This window comes from Vidua macroura, chromosome 1, assembly GCF_024509145.1.
Source record: "Vidua macroura isolate BioBank_ID:100142 chromosome 1, ASM2450914v1, whole genome shotgun sequence".
In the NCBI taxonomy this organism is placed as follows: domain Eukaryota; kingdom Metazoa; phylum Chordata; class Aves; order Passeriformes; family Viduidae; genus Vidua; species Vidua macroura.
The window spans coordinates 84,229,965-84,256,658 of record NC_071571.1 but is presented as its reverse complement, the minus strand read 5'-3'; the positions used below and the strand labels follow the sequence as shown (position 1 = coordinate 84,256,658).

General features: G+C 34.9%; 1 protein-coding gene across 1 annotated transcript in view; it reads right to left on the bottom strand.

Annotated features, from left to right (window-relative positions):
* ABCA13 (ATP binding cassette subfamily A member 13) overlaps nucleotides 1-26,694 on the bottom strand; it is a 166,651-nt gene that overhangs the window by 21,969 nt on the left and 117,988 nt on the right. Inside the window, exons 43-49 of the mRNA XM_053984027.1 lie at nucleotides 26,301-26,478; nucleotides 23,583-23,698; nucleotides 19,694-19,850; nucleotides 18,513-18,766; nucleotides 18,028-18,220; nucleotides 16,681-16,790; nucleotides 6,581-6,731 (exon numbers count right to left, since the gene is read on the bottom strand). Of these exons, the coding sequence (XP_053840002.1) occupies nucleotides 6,581-6,731; nucleotides 16,681-16,790; nucleotides 18,028-18,220; nucleotides 18,513-18,766; nucleotides 19,694-19,850; nucleotides 23,583-23,698; nucleotides 26,301-26,478 (1,159 nt within the window). The remainder of the gene's footprint in view (nucleotides 1-6,580; nucleotides 6,732-16,680; nucleotides 16,791-18,027; nucleotides 18,221-18,512; nucleotides 18,767-19,693; nucleotides 19,851-23,582; nucleotides 23,699-26,300; nucleotides 26,479-26,694) is intronic.

The window sequence follows — 26,694 nt, the reverse complement described above, 5'->3', positions numbered from 1 at the left end:
TGCTTGCTGCTGCCAAATGCACCCTGCAAAGCAGCAGGTGTTTGGCATAGACTGCTGGGGGGCTGTGTCATCAAGGAGTGATCAGCTTTATAACACAACAAGTGTGCTTTCTACCTGTGATGTAGGACAGCTGGAAGATTCTTGGAAAACAAAGAATTGCATGGTGTTCTTATTGCCCAACATTAACTGCCAGAGCATTCCCAACAGTATGGTTCATTCTCTTTGCTTTTTCTACATTACCTTCAGCAAAAACCAAGGAGGGACTTGAAAGCTTAATCACATCAGATGGACAGTCTCCACTTAACTCAAAATTCCAGTTGAAAAAAAAATCAATAAACAATAGTGAACTAATATTCACTATCCACCATAAACCAACTGCCACAAGCATAATACTTTCTATAGAAGATTTTTATGCAAACACCATTGGAAATGATGAAGATATTCATGACCCTTTTAGCAAGATTTTTCAAGTGATACTTATAAAAGTAAGAGACATCTCTGAGAGCAAGTTGTCTGTAAGAAGGAGCAATGCTGCAGCGGTGAGAATTTACAATATTCTTGTGATGATCCTTGGACTGGTATCCATAGTCACTGTGTTTGGGGTACCTGGATGTATAATCTGACAGCAGTGCATGATCTCACAAAAAAAGCTACATTTCAAAAGTATTGCTCTGTCTACATTAGATGCAGAGAGGTTTGCTTCTTAAAAAAAAGTCATAACAACTGTAAAACCAGCCACAGGTAATATTATATTGAAAAGTTCAAGGCTTCTGCTGTATCAAAGGTAATTCACAGTAATTTACTTCCAATTAGAGGTTATAGCTGTGGCTTTAAAAATGGTTAATCACCTAAGCTATATTCTAAGATAAGATAGCTGAGCTTTGTTTTGTTATGTGGGGTTTTTTTTCACTTCCAAGTATAGGTTTCATTATACACCAAAGCAGAACACAACACTTTGTTTTGTCCTCTAAAGCATGTGGTGGACACCTTATCCTGACTTGACTGCTACCACTGGGAAGGCATGAATGTTAGTGCCTAAAGGATGATCCACCTACATTTCACCAACAGTCACACAATTACACAGAAAATCTCCTAAGAATTTAAGACCAGAAAGTGAAAAAATATGCAATCCCATGTTTACACCAAATATATGTTTTAAACTACAATGAGCTTCAAGAGCTATTAAAAATAATCAAGAGAGGACCTACATTTCAGAGAGCTAAAATGTAGTCAGAACCATCTTTTAGCTATGACTATAACCATGCCTTCTAAGACTGCTTTGAAGTGTCATCTAAAGTCAGCAAAATGTCTTTTTTTTTAAAGAGACAATGAATATTACATGGGGAAGAATTTAGAAGGTCAAGGAATAGTGCCAGAGAGAGAAGAAAGTAACTATTCAAGTTGGAAGGGTCTTCTTGTAGTCTGTAGCCCCCAAGGAGACTCAGTCATGACAGGTATGAACATAAAGCTCTTTGTAGGGAGCAACATTAAAAAGAACTGACTTTGCAAGATTTGTAATTCCTCACATTGAATTCTCCTCTCTGGTGTGTGCTCAAGAATTCATCATGACTCCACAATCTCCTGTTTCATACAAAGAGATAAAGCCTGGCAAGCATCCTGCTATAGAAATTCTTCAAGACAAGGTTGAAAAGCTAAATAGGTAAAAGGAGAGGGGTGGGAATCATTTTATAGTGCCCACTTTGCTGTTGCTTTAAATGTGGAGATCTTCCAAGATAAACCTTGCACAGCACAATCTGACCTGATACCTAGATATGCTTCTTTGGTGCAAAACATATCAAATTATAATGGATCTAGAACTGAATCATATCAGCAACAAAAAGGCAGAAGGAAGGGCCAACTTTCTTATTCCTAAATATTTCCCAGTTTCACCTAAAAAAAGTCTTCTATTCCTGCTACCCCCCTCAAATCTTATATTTCAAAAGAGCACTGCAGACTATGTTTCAAATATAACTAAATATAAGAACATAGAGCTCAATCTTCTTTCAAGAGATGACCTCAAGACTTTTTTCTTTAATGCATATTATAAGATTTCCAGAAATTTTTCAGCTTCATCAATAATACCTAAGCAAAAACAAAACAGTAGTTTGGAAGAAATTAGAAATTACATATTAGCTATACTGTAGAGGAGCCTGAATATATCCATTATAAGTTTCTTTTTCTGCATAGCCAGTGGTTTTCATCATAGTATATTGTAAAATAAATACAAAAATCCCTCTTAAACTACTTTAAATGAAAGTCAGAATTGAGCATGTGATCAATCTTCAGATACAGATACACACAATTATGCCAGAGAATTACAGTTCTAATTATTTCCTTCCTGTAGTGAATGTGAGATATTCACAAGCACCTTCTCTCCCTCCTTGTCATATTCACCATGATGCTCTATTTGAATAATGTTTCATTGACCTTCAGCAGCAAAGAGTGAGGAAATACTTCAATTTATTTAGGAAGCTGATAACACTGAAGCCAAATCAAAATATACAGAGTTATATGCAAATATATACATTGTGAGCACATTTGAACCATGAAAATATTTAATGTCTATTCATAGCTGTAATAATGTATTTAAACTTTTCCCTTCCTTCCTCCTCACACCAGCAGTAAAATTTATAACAGGCTTCACATCTATCAGCTAGCTATTTCCCTATTTTCAAATATTTCTTAAAACTATTTACTTTTTTTCTCATCAATTCTAACATATATAGCAAAAGATGTTCCCCAAAATTAATTTGGGCTAGTCCACCTAGCTTTAGGACAGTCATTGGAATGAGCCCTTCAATCTGTAGCATCTAAACAAAATCTCCCAGTACTTTGTGGAGTTCCTAAAGACAGTATTCATTCCAGAAGAGGCAATAAGATAACTTTTTGCACACATGCCAATATCTGTGGGAGTAAAGCTCAAAACAGGCATGGTCTCCTCCATCCACCAGGGAACTAAGAGGTACATCCATTCCACTGAAAAGCTGTAATTGTGTAACCACTGATGCCTATGGGTTTCCACTCCCTTTAAAAATTACCTCTAATAGTCAAGTAAAAAAATTCAGTGTGGTGCTAAGGACTTTCAATCTGTGTGTCTTCCAGAAAAATTTGGAGTTACCAATCTATTGAAAGACTAGAATCAATCTATTGAAAAACTAGAAACATCATGGTGTGTCTATCTTGACTTGAAATCCATCAGTGTATTAGTTTTCATCATTTCTTACACAATAAATAAAAAACATAACTTCTTGCTATTTATTTAAACAAATCCTCGTAAAGCAAATCTGACCCAATACTGAAAATGTGTGTCATACCCAGTATAAATGATAATAAACATGGCTTGAATTCTAGAGTCATCTGGAAAATAACTTTATATGTCCAAAGCAGTAATTCAAAGTGCCAGATTCTGAATAAGTGGATACAGTGTAGTTTGAACATCCTAAATAGCAATAATTCAACAATTCCATGCAAAACAGTATTTATTTGGTTTTCAAGTAAACTGAGAATTGTTAGATTTTTACATTTGGAAAGTGTCATGGTCAAGTTTCTGGGGAACAATATTTTTTAACCTAAAATCTCATAAAACTATGCACAGTAATTTTACTTGGTGTCCAAAAAAAAGTAAACCTACAAAGAATACAGGAATTTACAGATTCCCATTTCCAGCACCTATAGAATATAACATGTAAGGAAATCATTGAGATTCTAGAACCAGAGCAATATCTTCCTGGAGAGTTAATGAAAAAGAAAGCATACCAAAAAGTTACCTCAGAAGACCTGATAAAACTTCTTTTGAGATTTGCAACAGAAGTTTTAATGCTAATGAGAGATTTGATATTGTGTTAGTAATTTTAATTTTTTAACAAGCTGATTGCTGTATTTTGGAACAAATTGAGATCTAAGAAGTTGATATATTAAAGAAATAAAAATTAAAAGTACTGTGCTTAATCAATATCCTTCTAAATAGCCTAAAATATTTACTCTAATTTTTTCCAATTTTTAACAAACAGAAAATTTCAGTGCAGATTTGTGAAGTATTAAAAAACTTCACATTACATGTGAAGCTTAACACTGACAGTAAATGACCCATTTTTCTTCTCCTTTCCCATCCATTTAATTACTGTTTTGGAACATTAAGTGCACTCAACTTTATGTCAGGCACTTAACTCCTGCTGCTGATAAATTTGTCTAGCAAAGGATTTGGTCCTTGAAGTTAGTGCTTCAATAGAAAACTTCAGCAGCAATACAACCTGTGGGTCACCTGCCTGCTTGCCTATTTCTTAAGAACCAAAGTGAATGTATATTTCTTTCCTTATCAAACCAATGTATTCTCTAGAACATATGTGTCTGTGCATATTAGTGTAATTAGTCACTGGTAAATATTCAGAGGCAGGCTTGGAGTGCTGTATCATAGGCAGGAGGGAATGATGAGAAAATAACAGCTTACGTTTCCATACAGCTGCTCCTCTAAAGCATTCCAAAGCCTTATTTTCTTTATAGGCAGCTAAAATGCTCACTTTCTCCAGGCACCAGCCATTTCTGAGTTGAAGCACAGCAGCTGTTGAGCTTGACAGCCATGCCACACAGTCAGGAGGGCCCATTGACAAAAACATTTGTTTTCCTCTGAGATAACTGCATTTCGGTTTTTGGTGGAGGAAAACCAGAGCAGCTAAATATTATTTGCAGGGGCGCTTTGATGCCTTGATCGCAAGCATATGGCAACAAAGTCTGCTCTGCAATCCATGCAGACAAAAAATTAAGACAACTGAAAAGAGGAATGATCTTTCTTTCACAAATGTGATACTAAGGCACAGAAGGCTGACTATAAAGAATAGTCTAAGCCTATACCTAGATCATCTGAGGTCCAGGAAGGTTAATATTTGTCTTCTCTCAGCGCACACAGTAACATAACTCATATATCTAAATGAATGATTTTCATCCATTTGAAGAGGGACGTGCATGTATTGTAACATACCACTTGAGGAACTCTTCCCTAACTGCTATGGAGGAACTGACACTTCATGGAGAAAACAGGTAATTAATTATAGTTGAGGGCTTTAGTGCAATAACAGCCATCCCTTAATATATTTCTTTTAGATCGATGGAAATATATGCAAGCTTTCAATACTCTGCTAGTAGTCTGAAGCAAAAATTAACACAAATAAGTTATGAAGGGTAAACAATCAAACAAAAGACTGTATGATAATTTCTGAGCAGTCTGCAAGTAACATATTGTTAAAACATGTAAAAGTCCAGGCTTTGTCCTGGACAATGGATACTGCCCAAGACAAGGGGCAAAGACATGCAAGAATAATTTATTTTCCCCAAGCTTTCATCCAGAAATACCCAAATTATCAGCTTGAAACAGTAAAAATTCAAAATATTGCCTGTCCTGATGAATACTCAATGTCCCTTACAGGAATCATATTTTTTTCTGAAATAGCACCTTTCTGCTGAGGAAAAAGAAAACAGGCTGCAGAGAACCAGAAAGCAGCCCTCTCACATACAGTCAAAGAACTGGTTGCAAACCACTTAATAGACCCTGAGGCAACCTAAATACTTAAACTTAATAGACCCTGAGCCAGAAAAGTGCTGGGTAGTAGAGAAAAGAAAAAAAAAAAAGCTATTTCAGTTCATGCAGTTTTGCTTCTGGAAAAATGAAAGGAAAACAACAGGCAGTATTCTTGATGTTACAAGGGCAGTGCTAGAGCAATAGCTACTATTTGGGACGAATCCATACAGCAGGAATTGACAGATACCAATTTCATATCACAGTATAATTTTCTCATCTTAATAGAGATGCAATTAAGCAGAAAGGACTGAGCAGCTCAAGTCTGGTCATATTGTAAACTTCCATCAGCTGATACAGAAAAAAACCCCATATCTGTATCCATTTTGTACTTAATTTCTGGTATCTGCTTACTGGTTACCTCATTACAGAAAAAAAATCAGTCAGCTGATCAGCACAGCTACACCTGTATCTGTAAATCCAAGAGCTCCCAGTGATATTCCCAGACATTGTCAACTTCTGTGCTGATTGTCAGCTTCTATGCTGCTCTCCCTGGACAACCCAAGCTTTGTGTGGCAGCTGGAGCATTTGTGAAGTTTAAGAGAGCAGAGTGCTGACAGCTCCTATCACAGCACCCAGGTGTTTCATTTATTTATACAGAATCATACAATTTTTAGTTCCTTCAAAGTTAAAATGTATCTCAGAAGAAAAGAGTTTTTCAGAGGTACAAGATTCAAAGCGTGGTGCTCTCTCACAGTTCTTGATGTGTGATAGTGAAGGCATTGAACCATTCATAAATTTAATTTCTTTTAGGGGTTTTGTGCCCGAGATTTCATTTGCAATAATGTTATTTTACTATCTGCAGTGATGTTATTGTGTTTTGAACTGCAATAACAGACAGAAAAAATCCACATTATTTAAATAAAATTGTGGTAATGAAAAACCTTATTACTAAAGTTGTTAAGATGAAATACTAGATAGTTTCTCATGTTAAAAGGGTACAATTGTTCTATGAACCCCACAGTCTATCCAGGCAATAGCTCCCCCTACAAATCTGTTCTGGATAGTTACCTTATGGATATTCTGCTTTGGAATTCCACGCAGTGTGCAGTAATAATAAAGATGCTCCCAACCTGATAAAAGTTCGTCCAGGGCATCTTGTTGTGGACAATATCCAACAAGAATACCTTCAGAGCTAGCAGAGAGTATATCCATTTCTGACCTGTTTAAAGAAAAAGAAAAAATATTTGAATGTTGTTTAACAAATCCCATGGCCCTGGGTTCCACACTTGGGATACAAGACAAACACACATAACCTCAAGTCTGCAGATAAAGGAGTTTGAGTGTCTTTGCCGTGGTTACTCAGTGCAACACCACCCACAATGCACACCACACTTTTTGTTCCTTTTGAGTTAGCACAGCCACCAGCATGTCACTGTTGTGACAGCGTGTGTGTCAAGGTCAACAGACCAACACATGAAGAAGAGACGTCCATGAGAATTAATGCTCAGCAGTTTTACTTCTCTTATCTTTTTGGTAGTACCTGCTCTAAGGAGACACATTTCAAACCATACAGTGCTCATATTGGATATTATGCTATTACAATATTATATTCATAACAGTCACATTGAATATTGAAGAGGAAGGACTTGAGAGAGAGGGAAATTTTTCTGTGTTTTCTTTGTGTGGCTATGACCACACATACGCGTGCATGCATTCTCTAAACAACAAGAGTAAAAAAAAACATTAAAGCCTAGTAACTTAAAAGACAATACAGGAAAAAGTATAAAATTATCCTGATTTAAGAGACTTTGGCCTTCACTTTGTAGCTCTACAGCATTACTTGAAATTACACTCATTGCTAAGAAGAAAGCTTGATTGCAAGGGTGTCTCATTACCCATAATGACACTAAATCTATCCTATTTATTCCAACATCTAATTCAACACTCAACGATGCTGATTTACATGTTCAGAAAGACCTATCAAAATGAAGATACTTAATAATAAAAAAATCTGAAGTTTGAAAGAAAAGAGTTTTCAAAAGATTCTGAGTAACAGAATGTTTTTCCTCTTAGTGGTTTTCTACATTTCTGATTAAAAGAACTAAATATATGATTAATCATTTAGACACAAAGTAAATGCATTAACTGCAGTTTCTACAGATACTAGCTCTAGTGAAAATATAAATATGTATCTCCTGTTAACAAGATTCAGGAGTCTGGGGAGAAAAAAATTCTGCATTTTACATAATGAACCACAGCATGAAAATATATTTTAATGCTATCAAAAGATAAATTAACATGATTATGACAAACCTTGCCATGTATTAATTAGAATGTTTCTTTGCTGTTAATGGCAAAGATATAAAATCATGGTATTTTGGCTGGTTTGGATGGTGCTATGTAAGTTATCTGCCTGTAGACACCTCTCTAAATAGTTAGCAAAATATAGAAGGGTGATAGGGAAAGAGGATTACAGAAGTGTTCATCATTAATTTATACCCACTTAGAGGACACTTTCAATGAAGAAAATACAGAATTTTTACTGTCTCAGTTTCCAACCATACATATGGCAAATTAAATCCTTTTTCTATAGTCATCTTTACCATAAGATATGGATTGAATAATGCTGATCTTTTTGTATAACCAGTCAGAAGCAAGTGGATTCCTTATTTAATTAATTCTGACATAGCAAAATATTCACAGTGAAATGTTATCTAGATGCTGTTGAACATAGATGTGTCTGAGGTTTGTTTTGCTAGGAAGATTCATGCACAGGGTATTCTTTTGGTGCAGCTGCTGTCTTTTGAGAAAAAAGAGACTGAGCTTTTGATAATATGCCAAGCTCAATCAGAAGAGAACAAATCACACTCTGGGGTAATTTCAGGGACATTTACTCAGCATGAACCCTCTAACTGGATAAAAACATCTTGTCTGCAATGGGCCCCTACCATGAAGAACAAAAAGTTAAATATGAACAGCTGCAAATAAACAACAGACATCTAATGTTCCTTAGCTAGAACTATATTAGAGCATTCTTACACAGTTTGCATCAGGAAATAAAAAGTGTCCTCAGTGCTGATTGTACATACAGAACTCTGGTGCTCTGCCTATGTAAACCACCCAGTCCTAGGTGAACAGTACCCCATCTACTGACTTTTAGCTTTCATAAAGTGAGGACAAATTGAGAATGCGTCATTTAATATTCTTACTCAGTTTGGTCCCTTACCTTGCAACTTTATCCATTAGTGCTGACCCTGAACACTTCAACTTCCCATTAACTCAGAAATTCTACTGTATTCACTAAAGAACTCATAGACCTTTCCACCTCACTTCTCTCCCTCATCTCTGTATCTGTCAAAACAAAAACAATCCAACCAGAAGACCAAAAAAAAAAAAAAAAAAAAAAAGCCATATTAGGATTCTTAGCTTTTAACAGACTCCTTTTTTTTCCTAATGTGCAGTTTAATGCCTCATCTTCCCTCATCAACATCACAGAGTAGATTTCTAAATCAAAATTCTGCACATTTCCATTCAGTTTTGTTTAATCAGGTCCTAAATTTTTTCTGATGGTATAAACAATATAAATAAAAAATAGATGAAAGAAAAACACATTATCCTTTCTAATTATAGTAGGTATTGTATAACAGGAAACAAGCTCCCATCTTAGTAAATTGATTTCCCTTGAAATTCAGTTAATCTATCAGATTTCATTTTTATGGGTCTAAATTAAATGAACATTTCAAGTAGTGATGGCTTGATACCAGAAAAACTTCTCAGTAAATGATAGAATGTAAATATTTTTCCTTTTTTTTTTAAATTTTGATTCAATTCATTAAACTAATTATAATCCTCTTTTTCCTTAACAAACATCATCTTATCAGAATCAAATTTGAAATATATATTTTTATACTTTTAATATTTTCTGAAATATAGATTAGCATTCAGCAAAATGCTGATTCTTTTTATTCTCAAGCTAGAGAAAAACAGTCATTTGTTTTCTGCCCTATTATTATCAGGATGCCATTATTTTTCACTAGACTATTCACATTAAAAATAAGACATACAGGAGGAAAAATCAGCTCATTTTATAAACAAAGAACATGTAAGTATGGATTCCAACCCCTCTCAGGTTATTGTCCATAGTACAGTAGACACAATGAAATCTAGTGTAACATCTAAAACCTATGGGGAGAAAAACACTTTTGCACTAAGCTTTTACACTAATACACAACTGTCTGTATCTTTATAATAACATACAGTACTTGTTATCTTTAAATTCTGTTAGCAATTTTGATTATATCATCTGATCAAGTTAAGATATAGAACATATTTTCTCCTTCATTTTTAGACTACATCCTTATGCTCAGTCAATACTTCCCCTCATTAGTTAAGTTTTCCTTTAGAGTGAACAGCTGCAAGCAATGACACCACCAGAATATTTCCAGAAATCTTTATAATTTAAATATAGTCTTAAAGTTGCAGAATTGCATTTCTAGAACTCCTTTAGAAATGGTCAACAGAACATTTGGCATCCTCAAGAGAAATAGTGGAGTCTAGTACTTGAAGCATGGAAGATTTTCTGTTCCATCCCTGTCTAAGTACTTTGGTGAGAATCATGATATTTTGGTGCAAGATATCCAGAGAAAATATCCAGGACTCAATAAGACTTTCCTCACTGTGCAGTGTTCATCTCATAGGTTTGTACTATTGAGGAAAGAAACTTGCCAGACTTTCAAGATACTGGAATCATAAACTAAAATCAGAGTATAGAAAGCTTTTGATTCAAAGTTGTTCCTCCACTGACCATTGCAAGGCTTTTTACATTGATCTATTTATTCTGAGTGCTTAAAGAAAGCCCTGCAATCTGATTACAGGTTATATGGGGGTGGCATGGAGCACTCCAGTCAGAAAGCCTTTGCTGACACTGAAAAGAGACATAATCACTGGGATGAGTGAATATGATCTTGGACAAAACCTGTTTCCTTCTCCTGTATAAACAGGACCTGCAGTTTCCAGAAGGCCAGATCCAAATCTAGTTTGCAGAGCTAGATTTGGATCTTGTTTTTTACAATGGTTACTACCAACATTGCTTATAGGTGGTTGTGGGCTGTAATTCAAAGGTAAGCCTCAGTGTTAGGTTTCCAGAGACAACTTAGTACCCCTGATATCAGTCTTATGGCTGGTTTTGTTAAAATTGTTTCACTTTTGGCTCCACTATGCACTTTTTTTCACTTGTATATGCTTTTTCTGCAGTTTTTCAATGCAATTAAAAGCCAATATATATATGGTACTTACAATACCACACACACACACACACACACATATATATATACATATATCTGCTTCTACAGAGAGATAAATTCCATTAATTGCAAAAGTACTTAGACGTTTCATTGTACTCATAACTGCACATTCAATTCAGTGCATACTAATGCTCAATTAACATTACAAAAAATCAAGGTTAAAATGTAATTAATGTAACTATAGATTCATTATAATTAGACTAATTATATTGATATACAGTGTAAAAACAGCCCTTTCAGCCATTATATTTATGTAAATTTACTCTTCCTTTCAAGTTAAGCTATTTGAACTACATTTTAATTATTTATCAAGCTGAATATCATACCTATCAAAAGAGTTGAAGTTCTAGCTATAAAGAAATATTTTACTTTTCCCTCTTTGAAGAGTAGCTCTGTGGTCCTATGACTTTGTAATCCAACAGCTGAGATGACTGACACAATTCAAATAGGATGGGGAATTGCTGTCATGGAGGATCTCTGAGCAGAAGGAAGATGGAAATTCATGGGACATAAATTAATTACATGAGGAAGAGTGCCAAATGCTTCAGTCCTTGATGGGGCCACTTATGAACAAGATGTTACCTGGTTTATCCATTTTTTTGCATATGCATCCCAATATACTCTAAGTATGAATTTAAAGTCATCCCTGTTCAGCAAAGCACAGCAGAAAAGATTGCAAAATAGAGGGCACCAAAAATACAAACAAACCACCAGTCACATTATTCATTATTTTACACTGACTTTGCCATGACACTTAAAAGGATTTTGACACTTTCTCTTCAAAGCTGTGTTTAGCTCTCTTCACTTTAGAGAGGCTTTATGACAGAGTCACTAAAGAGGGGTTAAACACAAGTATAGAAAAGGAAAGAAAACAAAGCTTGGCCAAAGTACACACAAACACAAAAAAGTGGAACAGATGTACAGAATTTGCTGATACATTAGCCCAGCAGACATTCAAAGACTATGAAGACTCACTTTGTTCTACTTTGTTATACCACTTTGTTAAGTGTCAGCTTTTCTTTGTACATATTTAATGCAGACCTTACTTCTTTAAGCTGTTTGACAGGAAAACTAACTACAAAAATGTTTACAGTTTCATACACTACCTTTCATTTAAACAGCTCCCACATTGGTGGCAATTAGTTATGGCAGTAGAGCCAAGCATGAGATAATTTTAGTCAATTTTTACTCTTGTAGAGCAACAGCTGTACTACAGAGAACACAAAGAACTCTTCTAATTGTCAAGCAGATTATGCAGTTAATTTTTAAACATATTTAAGCTTCACAACTTTAAAACCCTGTCAGTCTCTTAATGTCTTATAAAACCATACTTTCTAAAGACAAGTAAACAAACCTTATTCAAATAATCTACTTTCTAATAATTATTGGTTTGCTTTTGATATTTCTGCCCTTTATGAAAGGTACTCTTGGAACTTTGCTATCACTATTTTGTTTCCAAACCTTCTGAAGTAACTGTTTCAGTGCTGCTTGTTTCTTTGTCACTCTTCAATATTGAGGCGGCAAATATCCCTAATTTGGAGACACACTCTCTAGAAGATAATTACTTCTCTGTTTCTTTTGCACAGATATGTCTCTGATAGCAGCAATATTAATGAGGTACACAAAACAATAAAAAAGTAAAATCTCCTGTGAAAGGCATTATCTTCACGTGATTGGCTCTTGTTGGTGATAAATTCCTATTACTCGTATGACTGGACTGTTTTAATCACATAACAGTAACAACTAGAATGGGCTTACAAAGGTTATATGAGTTGCCTAAAACATTTTATGCAGAGGGAAATTAAAATTTTAAAAAAAACCAGGTTTTTTGTAGATTGCTCAGCTTGTATACTATAAATGTGCGTCAGTCACACAAATTGTAATCAGGCACATAATGCATTTTAAATATCTACTTAATCTGTAGTGTAACAAAAAGAGAAAACCACAATTAAAACTGACCAGAAGCCTTCCCTCCCTCAGAATCATTTCTCTACCAAAGAAGTCCTGGAAAAACCAATTTGCAGAAAAGATGACGCTGGCTTTAGTATTTCACAAATATTCCCACTTAATGACACCCTGAGTTATGAATTCCAGTGATACTGAAAACTAACTTACATAATACTTATCTTCTATGGATTTTATTAGCTTTGTTATGAGAACAAACACAGATCTCTCTCAGACTCTTAAGAATAAGCTCTTTTTTTTTTTTTTTTTTTTTTTGTGTTATTAAGCATTCAGCAAACAACCAACCTAGAGGACAACAAATCTTTAAAAATACTTGAAGATGTTGTGAATCTGCTCTTATGTCCTGTTAAAAAGGAACTTACTTCTCAGAAGCATATTTTTAAAATTTCTTTGAGACTATAGCAGAAGTTCCTTGAATATAATTTGGTTTTTGGTGTGTGAGGCTCTTTGTCTATAAATCCTTGCACTATGTTTTAAGTCTACCTTTCAAAAATTCTACTTTACCTTCAATTCATACCTTTGAAAATTTCCATCTTCCATTTCTAGAATTCATGTTGTTCCAAGGTGCAACAGCTGTCCAATAATATTCAATGTCACTATCAGTGCACCTGCCTCAAAAAGACACTCCCAACTCCATTTGAAATTCAGTATCAATTAGGAAACTGTATGCATAGATTTTTGGGGGGTGTTTGTTTGGTTTCTTTATTTTTTAACTTGTTTTTAAACCAAAAACTTTGAAGCATAGTTATTATTCAAGGAAATTGAATCTGTTATAAATTAAGGATTTTCTGCATGGAATAAAATTAGTTAGGTTCTGCAATGTTCATAACAGTAATTTTACATACTTATTTAATTATTTGATCATGAAGAATACATCATCAAGATAGGGTTAGATTAGATGTTGGGTAGAAATTCTTTACTGTGAGGGTGGTGAGTCATGGGAAAAAGTTTCCTTGAGAAGCTGTGGATGCCACATCCCTGGAAGTGTTCAAGGTTATATGTAGCTTTGATTAAACTGGTCTAGTGGAAAGAGTCCCTGCCCATGGGGGGGTGGTTGGAACTACAGGATCTTAAAGGTCCCTTCCAACCCAAACCATTTTATGATTCTGTGAAGGATCCATCAGACTACAGTATCTCGTCCTTTCACAGTGACAGAGGACAAAAGACGTGTTCTTTCCAGTCAAAACCAAAAGAGGTGGGATCTACATCTAAGCTGCATTATTCATCAGGAATAGGTATCAGAGATAATGTTTTCATGGAATCTCCTTCATTATGTAAATTTTAAGCAAAAAAGTCTAGTTCTATTCACCAAGAAATGTTCTGCAGCTGTGATCAGCAGCTGCTTTCTTCTGCTGACTGTAGTCTCTCTGCCAGGAACACCAGGCTTCTGAATACACTACCAGAGTAAGAAAAGGAGAAGCCTGCTTACTATACCTTCCCCTTCATTTATCTGAGTCATAAATGAAAATGAATCCACCTAAAATTCCCTGCAATTAGTAATTTTAGTCATTCGTAGCTGCTGAGGAATGGCTCTCCAGATCTGTTGTGGATACGAGCCCACCTCTGGAAGAGCCAGCAAACTTGTCTCAATGATTTTCAGGAGTACAGCAACACAATGCATGATGAGTTGCTTCAACAGCAGTTTTCAAAATATGAAGCAAGGAACAAAGTCAGGAGGGACATACATTTCTTCTCACAGCCTCAAATTGTTTGTTTCTCTAAGTTAAGCTACTGTATAATAGCAGCCTCTTACTTAAGGTTGCCTTCTTGAATTAGCGTTACATTTTGAAATCTTGGGAATATGGGATCTACACTCACTTCAGCTCCTGCAAACACAAAAAAATCCATGAACTCGATTGACACCACCATAGTACAAGGTGATAATTAATGTTGTCAAGGGTATTTTGTACACTGAAATTCAATTGTCTAAGGCTTTCTCTCAAGCCTCCTAAATGTGTCAAATTTCATTACCTATGTTTTAGTATATGGTAAATAACATTGCAACTTAATATATGCTTTCATGTTGGATTTATAAAACACAGTATGGGAAATGAAAGTGACACACACAATGTCCAGGGACAGCATTTAGCCTATTGTCAGAAGCCAGTAACTGACTAGCTGACCTCAGAAGATAAATTTTTATCCATTTAACCACAGGTACATAGAAACACAACTGATAAAAGGAATCCAGGCATTGGTGAATTGTTTTGTAATTTTTTTTTTTAATTATCTTAGGAGGTTCTAAAAAGCTGTAGTAGTCAGCAAACATACTGTAAGTGTCAATATATATAATAATAAATTGTATTCTTATAACTTTATATTTGCTTTCAAGTAGATGTTAAAATTTTGGAATTTTCACACCAGATCAAATAATTTGCCCAAATACAGATCTGCAACGACATTGCATGGAGATAGTCATGTGTGATCCATGAATGCACAGGTGGGACACAAGACAAGTCCCATTAAAATCTACAGCAAAATACTGCTCAGAATCAAAACAAAACATGGGAGTTTAAATATCCTGGTACCCTAATGGCAATATTTTATTTGAAAAAATATTTATTGCAGATAATTTTATTTCTCCAAATCTCAAATCCTCTTCAGATTCATGCTATAAACTTCTGACCTCCTTCATATCTTGTGGCAGGAGGTATAAAGCCACCCATCAGTTCCAAAGAATTACAAATGTTGATTTTTATCTAATTTTAAATCACTTCTGTCATTTTTAATTTTGATCAATGTCTGAAAAAATTGTCTTCTGTTTAAGACAAAAAATTATTTAAAAAAAATCTGGAAAATTATAAATGAAAACAACCATCTAAAAGTCTCTCTAACCATTTTAAAGTCTCACTCACACCACTTCTTCTCTTAAGAATAATTCTTCCAAAATCTGGTTTTTTTTAATGTTTTGTAAATAATTTCTGCTTTACGATCAACATTTTTTATTATTTGATATGAAAGATAATGAAAAAACACACTGAAGTAAAATTATGTTTGATATTGTTGATTTTGTCCATTTCAAAAGTGCAAATTTTCCAGAAAACTGAATTTTGCAATGACTGAAGCTACTTATCTTTGAAGATAAATCTGATGATCATTATCTTCATGAAGAAGGAAACACTGAACTATGAAAGCATTTGATTTCTAAGCTAAAGAAATTTAACTTGCCATTTTGAAAATTCAAAAATGCTCCCTTTAAAAATTTCTTAATGAAACTCTTGACCTGTCGTTGTCCAAAAAGGATTTTGAAATGTACATCATTTAGGAAAAGAAAAGAGTCCAAAAGCCATTTATGTATGTGTATATACATATTTACTACTGACTGAAAAAAATAACTTTCTTTCCCCTCCAATTTTGCTGGGAAAAATGAAATGTATTGGTTGCATTTAACCCAAAGTCCATTATTCATCACTCCATCAAAATGATAAATCTCACCAACACTACCTCTTATCCTTATACATGGCATATTGATCATTTAATTAATTAATGACTCTGAAGTACATTAGTGTAAGAAAATATTTTAAAATTACCTACTTGAAGCACTGCTCATCTACCTAAGCCTGGAAAATTCTCAGTGCAGAACTTGTGAGGGGATATACGTCCATGCATTTTAACATATGTTAAGATTTTTTAAAAAGTTTTAAAAGGATGTATATTAAGTCTTCTTAGAGTTTCTCTTTTGCTACCAGACAAGTTTATTCTCAATTAACAGAGCTGTCAAACAGAATTAAATAATGCTAAAAAGCTTTTCCAGAGATTTAACAGAAACAAAGCAATATACATTTAAAAGGGAACAAAATAGGTCCCTAGAGTACAGTATAAAGGACTGAAGACGTGCTGAGTCTTTGATTATGTGCATTATCAATTAGCACTATTCTGATCAAACCCTGTGTAATTTACCCAGTAGGAGTCCTGATAACAGCACGTCCTGCAGATGGGATGATATCTCCAGTCAGCATCTTAAATGTTGTGCTTTTCCCAGCTCCATTTGTTCCCAGGAGTCCAAAACACTATCAGAGATATTGGAAAAAAAAATCAATATGCTATACTAAAAAAATAAGAAATATTACCCCTTTCCACATTTCCTATTATATGGCTGTAAGAAATTATATGTGGATATAATGTGTGCGCAAATTCCCTTTCCCACAGAAAATCAGTTTAAAAAAAACTCGTACATATCATATTTTGATTACCCCCTAATTACCAGAAGTGACTTATTTAGGATTCTAGCCCTCCTCTTAAAATCCTGCCAAACAATCAAACCCATTATTTATCCATATTATTAGTAAATGCTACATTTGAGTAGGAGGATTTTAGATCCTGCTTCCAAACCCTGGATATCAGTCCAAGAGTGAATATTTCCAAGCTTCTCATGAGTTCCTTCACTCTGTACAAGTGAATACCAAACACCCAAGAGACACAGTCACTTTGAACATTTATTTCAGGCCCCTAGCTGCAATAACTTCATGCTTAAGCTAGGATAGGATTCATATTAAGTCTACACTTAGCACTTTATGATTTCTAAATACTTTTTTCATGAACTTTCTTATTGATTTAATCAACAATAACATCCTCCTGGTTACCTCAGTTACCCAACATCTGATCAGCAAGTAGCAGGAACATCACTGCACCTGTGCTGCTGTGTGCAAGTTTCTCAGATCTTCTAATTTTATATTAGCAATGAAGAAAAGTCTTTTCTTTCTCAGTGGTTTAGAAATTAATATCTGTAATTCCCCAGACCATCCAAATAATGAATAAAGTCCCCAAACACAAACATGTTCAGCACTAAATTTTGATTTATTGAAATAGTTTATTTGTATATGCTATATTCAAATGTACTGTGATGATTTCAGCATGGGAACCAAAAATGTGCTGTGGTAACAAATTCAGGATGCAGTCCATAGTTTGCTATTGAGTTGGGTATTCTGTTTCCTCTGTGAACACTAAACTGCTATGCTACCTTGCTTGCTTTTTATGTTAGCCTAAAGTACAGTAATTTGGTAAAGATAAGCAAGAAGTAAAAAAATTAAGACTCTGATGAATGTTTAACCAAAAAAATAAATGAACAGTTGCTTCTTCAGCACCACCAGAGTTTCTAGTTTTATCCAATTATTTATTTTCAGAAATTATTACAACTGAATTTTTTCTGCTGCTATCTATGGGCCTTTCACTGTAGACACACTGAGTATGTCTCAACAATTGCTCAGAATAAAGTGTTACTTTATAAAAGGGGAAAGACTCCTTTACCTCTCCCCTTGGTATGCCCAAGCTTATGTTTTCCACAACTGTGTTCTTCTTACTGAAACCTCCATAACACTTCCTGAGGTTGTACAGAAGTAGGACATCATTACCAGTTCTTCCACCAAAGAGTCTCTGTCGCTCCATTTCTACATCAACATCTTCTGAAGGGCTGTCTGTGCTGTTAACTGAGCAATGACCCCTACAACAGAGGATGATAATAAGTGATACATGGAAAATTGGTCATTGCTGCACCCTGAATAACTCTTATTTTCCTGGTTGTAATCCCATAGCACTTGGCGATCAATTCTCATCAGAATTCAAGGGAAAAACAACTACTTGTATTTTTTTCTGTAATTTTTATTAATTCAGGTACATCATGTTATCAGAAGAATTTATCTTCTGTTGTTCAAAGGAACACACTAGAACACACATTTTCTTTCTCCAAAAATTAGTTCAGTGCCCACTCTGGCAGAATACAAATGATAACCCACCTTGGTTTCCAGAGGAGATCCCAATGAAGGAAAAGACGTAAAAGAAGTAGTAGTGTTCCCTGAAGAGACATTGCCACAAAAATCCAGCCTAGGAAATCCATCTCAAAGGGGCTCACGTAAGAATCTATTCCAAAGTTCCTGGTCAGGTCAAACTTGATTTGATTGTACGAAAGCTCTATTAAGCCCTGGCCTAGGCAGAATTGTGGGAATATGATGAATGCCCATTTGAGGATATTGTAGATGTTCTGAAAACTCTGTATTAAGACACAGCAAGGATGGAGGAGGATAAAGATAAAACGGAAAAAAATTTAGTTTTATCCAACAGCCTAATGAGCAGTCTTGCAAAACTGGATACTGCATTCAAATCTCACTCATGGTAAACTGAATTCTAAAGTGCATATTTTGAACTGTTTTGGGGACAGGGTTCATATCATATTGCATTTTAGACTTTCTACAGCTACAGCGTTCTAATCTTAGTTGAAGTTCAGAGACAGTATCAAAACACACGTAGCCATGATTCTTCTGTTTCCTTAACATTTTAGTATTTGAATAATATCAAATTTAAATCACCAACTTAAACCCAAGTGAATACCAAATTTGCTTACACAATTGTATGTCAAATAATCCAGATGTGACTTTAAACATCAAGTTTTTGACCTGCACATGAATAAAGAGTCATACTCATTCTGGAACTCCTTTCCATCAAGTTGTTTAAATACTGTTATAACTAATTAAAAATACATACACAGAGTGAGAATGCACTGCATAAATCGCTATTCATACAGTGCATTAGTGATCCTAGGAATATGCAGCTTATTTCTTATGTCAATATTATTCAAACACATTTTACAATGCATATAATCTATTTAATCGACCAGAACAGCTCCCATAATGTGCCAATTACAACTTAATGGTCTAGAAAATGTCAAAGTTTCAATTAACACTGTTTTTCCATTATTACAGCATGCTTTTTTGAGTTATAGACAAGTTAAAATTCAAGATGGTAACAGTCAATATAGAAAAATCATGAACATTTAAAACCCATATGTTTTTCTTCCAGAAAAATCTTATCTGTATAAATATGTAAACACACATACAAACATTCTCAAATATATATATGCATGTATGTGTGTGTATACATCTCAGTTATGAAAAAGGTAAACCAAAGATTTTGTACTAACCTGCACTTTGGAAATTATAGCTAACAAGCGAGGTAAGAGAGTCACCAGCATGGTACATAGGCCAAACACAAAATTTAAGGAGATGTAGGAAATAAAAGCTACATCTGAACTTGAGAAGAATCTGGATGCAAGATACATCCAAGGTAAAGTTGAATATCTGAAAGTTTAAAGAAACAAAACTGTCAAAAATGTTATGCTTTTGACCCCAAAAAAGTCAGTTATCACACCAGAAAAAAAAACACAATTATTGTTTCTTATTTCTAAGACAGTCAAACAACTCTTCAGAACAAGTGATTTAAAAAAGGGACAAATTTGGGATACATATTCTTTGAAAATTTGGCTTACCCTTCCATAGATGTACACATATCTACTGCCATGTTATGTGCAGATAAGATCCATGTTTGCATATATCAGCTGCAGATATTTACTTTGACTGTTCCAGATAGCTCACAATCCTGATTTCTGAATGATTGCAAATCCATGCACTTTAGCAAGCCTCTTACACAGATATAGAATTAAAACAAAATATTTAAAGCTTAAATAATGGATGCTGAGCAGTTATCTTTTCTGAGAGGCTCTCATAGAAAGAAAAAAAAATAAAAAGGAAGAAGAAGGAGGTAGTGAGCAAAGAAAGAGAAGAAAAATGAGTAAAAAACCCAATAATTTTTGAACTGAAACTAGTATTTGTGCTGGTGATATGTGAGAATTGAAAAATCCTACAGACCATGTTATTACCTTAACCAGGCTGTCATTAGAGTAATAGCTGTCAAAAACCGGTGCATAGCACTATGAGGATAAGACAGCATGTCCATGGCTACATCGTCATCAATGAGAATGTTTAAAGGAAGGAGGAAGGCATTTCCATTATGACAAATCAAAGGATGTCTATCCAGAGTGGAGCATGTACATGTTTTTTATTTATAAAGAGATGTTTGTAAAGATTAAAACAAGGCCCAGACAATCAGAGCACGTAAAGAAAACTTATCTTCCATTCAACACAGTGCAAGATATATCTATCAAACAAGCAGTATATAGACTGCAGGAGCATATCTATCAGCATACACTATTGCACAACAATAAGCATATGCACAGTGTATATATAAACACTTCCTATATAATTTTAATATGTATAACTGGTTTAATAGTGAGCTCAATGCAAGAGCAACCAACCAAAAATCTGTGAATTCACTTCTTCATTGCCTTAAAGTGTAGTTTAGATTACTAAACTAAGCCATAAAAGTCATCTTACTAAATGACTTTAGAATACTAAACTAAGTCATTCCCTTTTCAATTCAGTATTCTGTACTTTATAGATGGATCTTTTTAATTGAAGAATGCCAAAATCCTTTACCTTAAAAAACAAACTTGCAAACCCTGCTGGGAAGTAATAATAATGTTATCTTCAGTTTACAGGAAGATAAAGGTTGAATGACTCAATGTTTGGATCTCAAATGAAATTATAAGTATTCAAGATCCCCCTATACTTTTCAGCATCCTTTTGCCAGTCTTAATAACACAATCTTTTCTTCCCTTGATGCACATACCAAAATCACTGTTCTCAGAATAACAATATCATAAATACAAGTCCATCCTTGGAAACAGCTCAGGAAAGAGACATGATTTACAGTGCTGTTGCTCTGCTGTAAATGAAAGCAAAATTTGATTTTTTTGCTTATAGCTGCTAAGAAATGAGTAAGACTTTCAAAATCCTAAAGTTATATGATGTTCAAATACAGCCTTTAAAGTTGTGGCCAGTTGCACCTACATTTCTATCATATTAATATATGTTAATACACATTGAATACACAGATTTCCTTGTTAAAAATCACTGCAACATCTGTTATGTCAGCCAAAGCTGAATAGAACAGGAGGGATTATATTGAGCTGATTAAGCTGCATTTGCAGTCAACAAAATAAGACCCATTTTTGTTCAATTACTTTTTTACCTGAGATACTCAAAGTTTAATTCAATATTTTGGTTAAAACAATGCCAGCATAACTGGTGCTTGATAATACACTGTGGGCAGGGTCAAAGCCCATAGCACACTAGAAAAACCCTGTCATGTCTTCAGTAGACATGGTTTGTACTGTGTGCTTCAACTGCTGCTTGGCTAAGGTTTCTGTAGAAGCTTATGCCTCACTAATACGACAGCAACTGGATCACAAGAAGGATTCAGTGGTTGCAAAGCTAATAAAAAAAGGTGTGAGATTTCATAGTGTGAAATCTTTGCTCTAATACTGGTTAGAATTTGTGCCTTTAACTTGAAGGAATAACTTGATGGAAGTGCAGAAGAAAGGAAGTGAGGGTGGTACCCAAGAAAGATACAGAGAGGAGGAAATTATGAAATTATGAACTTTGGATGTTTCATACAAGTTATTTACAAAATCCTAGCATCACGACCTCCACAATATTTCATACTAGTTTGGCTATTCACATCCAGAAAAGAGGAGCTCAAACTGGAATTATAAGGAAAAATGATAAATAGAATTATGCAAAGAATTTGGAAGGTTTTACAAGAGAGGACTTGGCTTGTTGTGGCTTTCAAAATGCATTTGATGAAGGACAGTTCTGAAGTATGGTTCTGAATAAACTGAGGCTAGAATTTCCAAGAAAAGATCCAGCTTTGAGGATACCTAAACAGCTTCCAAAAAATAAGTTGCTGGAGACACAAAACCTTGAAAACAGTTTTCAAGGCGCAATATAGTAAATTGGGGTTTTTTTGGGGGGGGTTTCATGAAGCAGCTATATTTCATTATCTAAACATCTCTCATGTGAGATCTCCCCTACAAGGGGAGCAACAATTAGTTGCTTGAAATAAGAAATAAACTTCTCAGAAGCCTTTTCCTTTAACAATTCATCTTCAGCATTTCTAACATCACCTTAGACTGCACATGGGAAGAGTTATGAGTCCCAGTATAAGTTGAGTCCCAGTATGTTTCAACAGACCTGGGCCGTCTGTCTTTATATAAATAGATAACTTTAAAATCAAACTCTATCAAAAATCTTACCCTGAAATCATGGTATTACAGAAACTGTACATGTACAGCAAAACAACTTTAATTCTGCCCCTCAAGTGACACAACACAACACACTATTAATATGATTGATCCCAGAGCTGAACAGACTTACTTTTATAGAGATATCAATCCTTTGTTGAACCAGTTATTTTAACTTTCTATTACAGGATTGTTGTGTTGGTTTTTGTTGTTGTTGTTGTTTGTTTGTTTTTTTCATTGGTTGCTTGGGGTTTTTTGGGGTCTTTTTATTTTTTGTTGGTTTTGTTTTTTGTGTTTTTTTGGTGGGATTTTTGGTTGTTTTTTTTTTTTCGTTGCTGTTGTTTTTCATGTGAAACTAAGCAAGAGAGTAGCATGGTATAACTTTCCTCTCTCACAGTATTATTGGAAGACAAATCTCCATCCACCCCAGTACTTCCTATTGGACAGACTTCTCATTGGAAATATAAACTGCTGGAGCTATGTTGAATTACAGAAAACAGTTAGAGCTGTAATAAAAGCTGTTTCTTACCTTCTTGATGATATTCTGCACAGATAAGCACTGAAATTCTGACCTATGTTAATGTTCCCTCATTTTCTGGAAGATAACATACAATCAATTCCTAACAGTAAACTACTGTTATACAGACTGAGTATCTTCTGAGATGTTTGCGCTCCTTTTTTAAAAAAAAATGTGTGAGCAAATCTCCCTCCACTTTTTGTATTTAATTTTCAAACTCACGTTTCAGCCTGTTTTCTCACTATGCTTTGCTGAATCATAATTGCTTACAAAGAGAGAAAACCACGCATTCAGCAGCAGGTGCAAACTACACCTAAAGATTTATATTTGTTTCTTGGAAGCTGTAATTCCATAGTAGCATTTCCAATCACATACCCAAAAAGTATCAGCAGGAGAGCAGTGGCTGCCAAGTTCTTTCGGAAAGTGAAGGCTGATAGCTGGAAGGCACTAATAACACCAACACACAGGGTGACAGGAACCATGTAAAACAGCTAGAAACAGAAGGAAAAAAAAAAAAACAAAACATTGAGCAGGTGAGCATCTCTTACTGGTCTTACCTGAATTGCATAGAAGGGTTTTACAAATTAACTTCTCCATACTTTCAATACAATTATACTATAAGTTAGGAGGAAATAGGCAGAAGAGCTTGGAGATTTGATAGCCTGCACTTGCTGTGAAACTGCCCCCTACACATGAAACAACCTGACAAGATAAAATCTGACTACAGAGTACCCCCCTTACTCCTATTTTTATTGACCTTTCCAATACATCCATTTAACAAGCTAACTCTTCCAGATAATGAGTCCGTGTGGGGCTATTGCTCCAAAACACCAAATTACACTGTGAATATAGAGGCTTGGTTTCAGAAACAGCAGTTTCTTTGGTTGGTGCTGCATTCATGGGGGGGAATAATAATGATGCAATTTTAAAAGAGATTTTAATGAAGGACTATGTGTGCGGATGACGCAAATCACATCTCTTATTGGGAATGGTAAAAATTTGTAAAAGCATGACAGCCATTAGGCAACAGGGAAAGCAGTTTCTCTCTTTAGTCTCTTGACATAATGGCAAGCAATACTTAGAGGTGGCAAGATGGGATTGGTACAGGAGATTCATATCCAAGTATTCAAGAGAGAGGGGTTCTGCTTGCAAATAACAACGTCAGAATGTGAAGACGTGTGCTCAGCTCCATTTTCAGTGTCTGCCTGCTCTGTGCATTGAACCTGAGCTCACTAGGGCACTGACTGCCTCCATTTCTGCTTATGTAATATTTAGCTTTATAGCTTTAACCTAATAGAACTGAGATTCCGAGATACAACTGCAATAGAGGCAATAAATCAAGGTCTAGCTAAATATTAAATGTAGAAGAACAACATTCTGTTAAAATTAGACTTTCATACTGAAGTACAGGGAAAACCTGTTCCAAATTTAACCAGAGGCCATCACGTCTTTGCTACTGGGAAACATTTTTTTTTTTTTTAAGAGAAGGGCAATGGAGTAAAATGTAGATGGATGCAATGTTCTCATTCACAGTGTACCTTTTCTTCACCATATACAAGTATCATAATATACCACCTACAGATATATGTTTCAGTTATCCTGAAACTGTTTGAAAATATTTTAGAGAAGTCACAACACATTTGAGTCCCAGTATTTTTCAACAGACCTGGGGCTTCTGTCTAGAAATAAATCAATAACTTTAAAATCAATTTCTGTTGGAAATCTTACCCTGAAATCATGGTATATTACAGAAGCTGTGCATGTACAACAAAGCAGCTTTAATTTTGCCCCTCTAGTGACACATGTGTAATCTGAACAAAATTTCTTTATTTATCTTTAAATTTTCCTAGCACTTGCAATTTTTCCATTTGTTGAACATAGTAATGAATATCATTCATGCCTATAAATACAGTAAGAACAGCCTGATTCTCATGAGAGCAATTTCATAAATCAAATACTTCTGCAGGCCTAGTAAAGATTCTGCTACCAGTAATACAGGACACAGCCTGTAATATTTATAATACATAAAGGGATTTAAAATTTGACAGTTCATATATTCATGCGTTCAGTGTCCCTAAATGATCTGTAGCAAAATTAGCATTTAAAACAGTGTCTATTCTTTCCCATGTCATGATTGATCATGCAGTACTGTGTTGAATTTGTGAGAACATTTTGAGAGATTGGCAGAAAATAATGAAGAGTTGACTTTGCTCACAAGGAGAAACCGAATGATGAAGGACTGTTTTTAACCAAGCCTTCTTATCTGAAGCAGCAGCAAAAAGAAATACCAAGACTGACTGGCCAAGTAAATAACATTTGGAAAAATGTGCTCTTACCTCAAGATTGCTCAAGTGTAAAAATTCTGATTTCAAGCATGGATGGGTGAAGATCTAATGTTTCAGAATTAGAAACATTTCATTTTCTAAAGGAAAACAGAGTGTTCCAAACATTTCTGTTCCTGACCAGGGTGTCATACAATCTAACTTAAATGTTGGAAAGGACCTTTAGAACATCAGCTCCAACCATTAATCCACCACTAAACCATGTCCCTCAGTGCCATATCTATATGGTTTTTAAATACCTCTAGGGATGGTGACTCCACCACTTCCTTGAGCTGCCTCTTCCAGTGTTTGACACAAATAAAAGGTACCAACCATAAGTATCTCTCATATTATCCACAACAACTCATAACATAATTATTCCTTAAAGTAGCTGACTACTATTTTCAGTTTTCTCCACTAATTTTTAAGGCTTTGCCAGTGCACGGCAAAATTCAAAACACAGAAATTCCTGCTATGAGCTGCTGTGTGGAAGATTCTTTCTGTCTAGGCTGATTGGCCAACTTTCTTTTCATTGTAAAATAGCTAAAGCTAGCAAATAATTTACAGTTCAACTTTGGGAAGAAAGGAACACAATCCCCATCCTGCATTAAAGTAGGAATGGTGACAATGTTTGTTCACATGTCAGCCAAGAGCTATCACTGCGCAATTCAAATCTTATTCTTTATCTTGTGACCGTATCTCCTTTTGCTCATTTAGAAGAAACTAGCCTAAAATGTGCACCTGAGCACATGCTGCCTTGCATAAAACATACCATATCATAGCAGAAGTTGGCAAGCCAGTAAGTTTTGTAACCCAGGCCTGTGATGTGTTGCAAGCGTTTTGTCCCAGATACTCTGTCCTTCACTATGGCAGTTCCAATGGATGCAGTAAGGATAGAGAAACCCAGCATGATACACAGTGCTACCCCACACTGACGAACATTCTCCATTCTAGGGTAAAAAGCAAAATAGTGCAATGAAAATACAATGAGGAAAACCCCCTCAAATGTTAGCATTTTTCAGGCCAACTTCTCACCAAAACACTAGACATTAGGACCTTAATCCTAATTGCAAACATCATAGAATGGTTTGGATTGGAAGGGATCTTAAGATTGTCTCGTTCCAATAGCCTGAAATTATCAGGGATACAATGTCTCTTCACTGTAA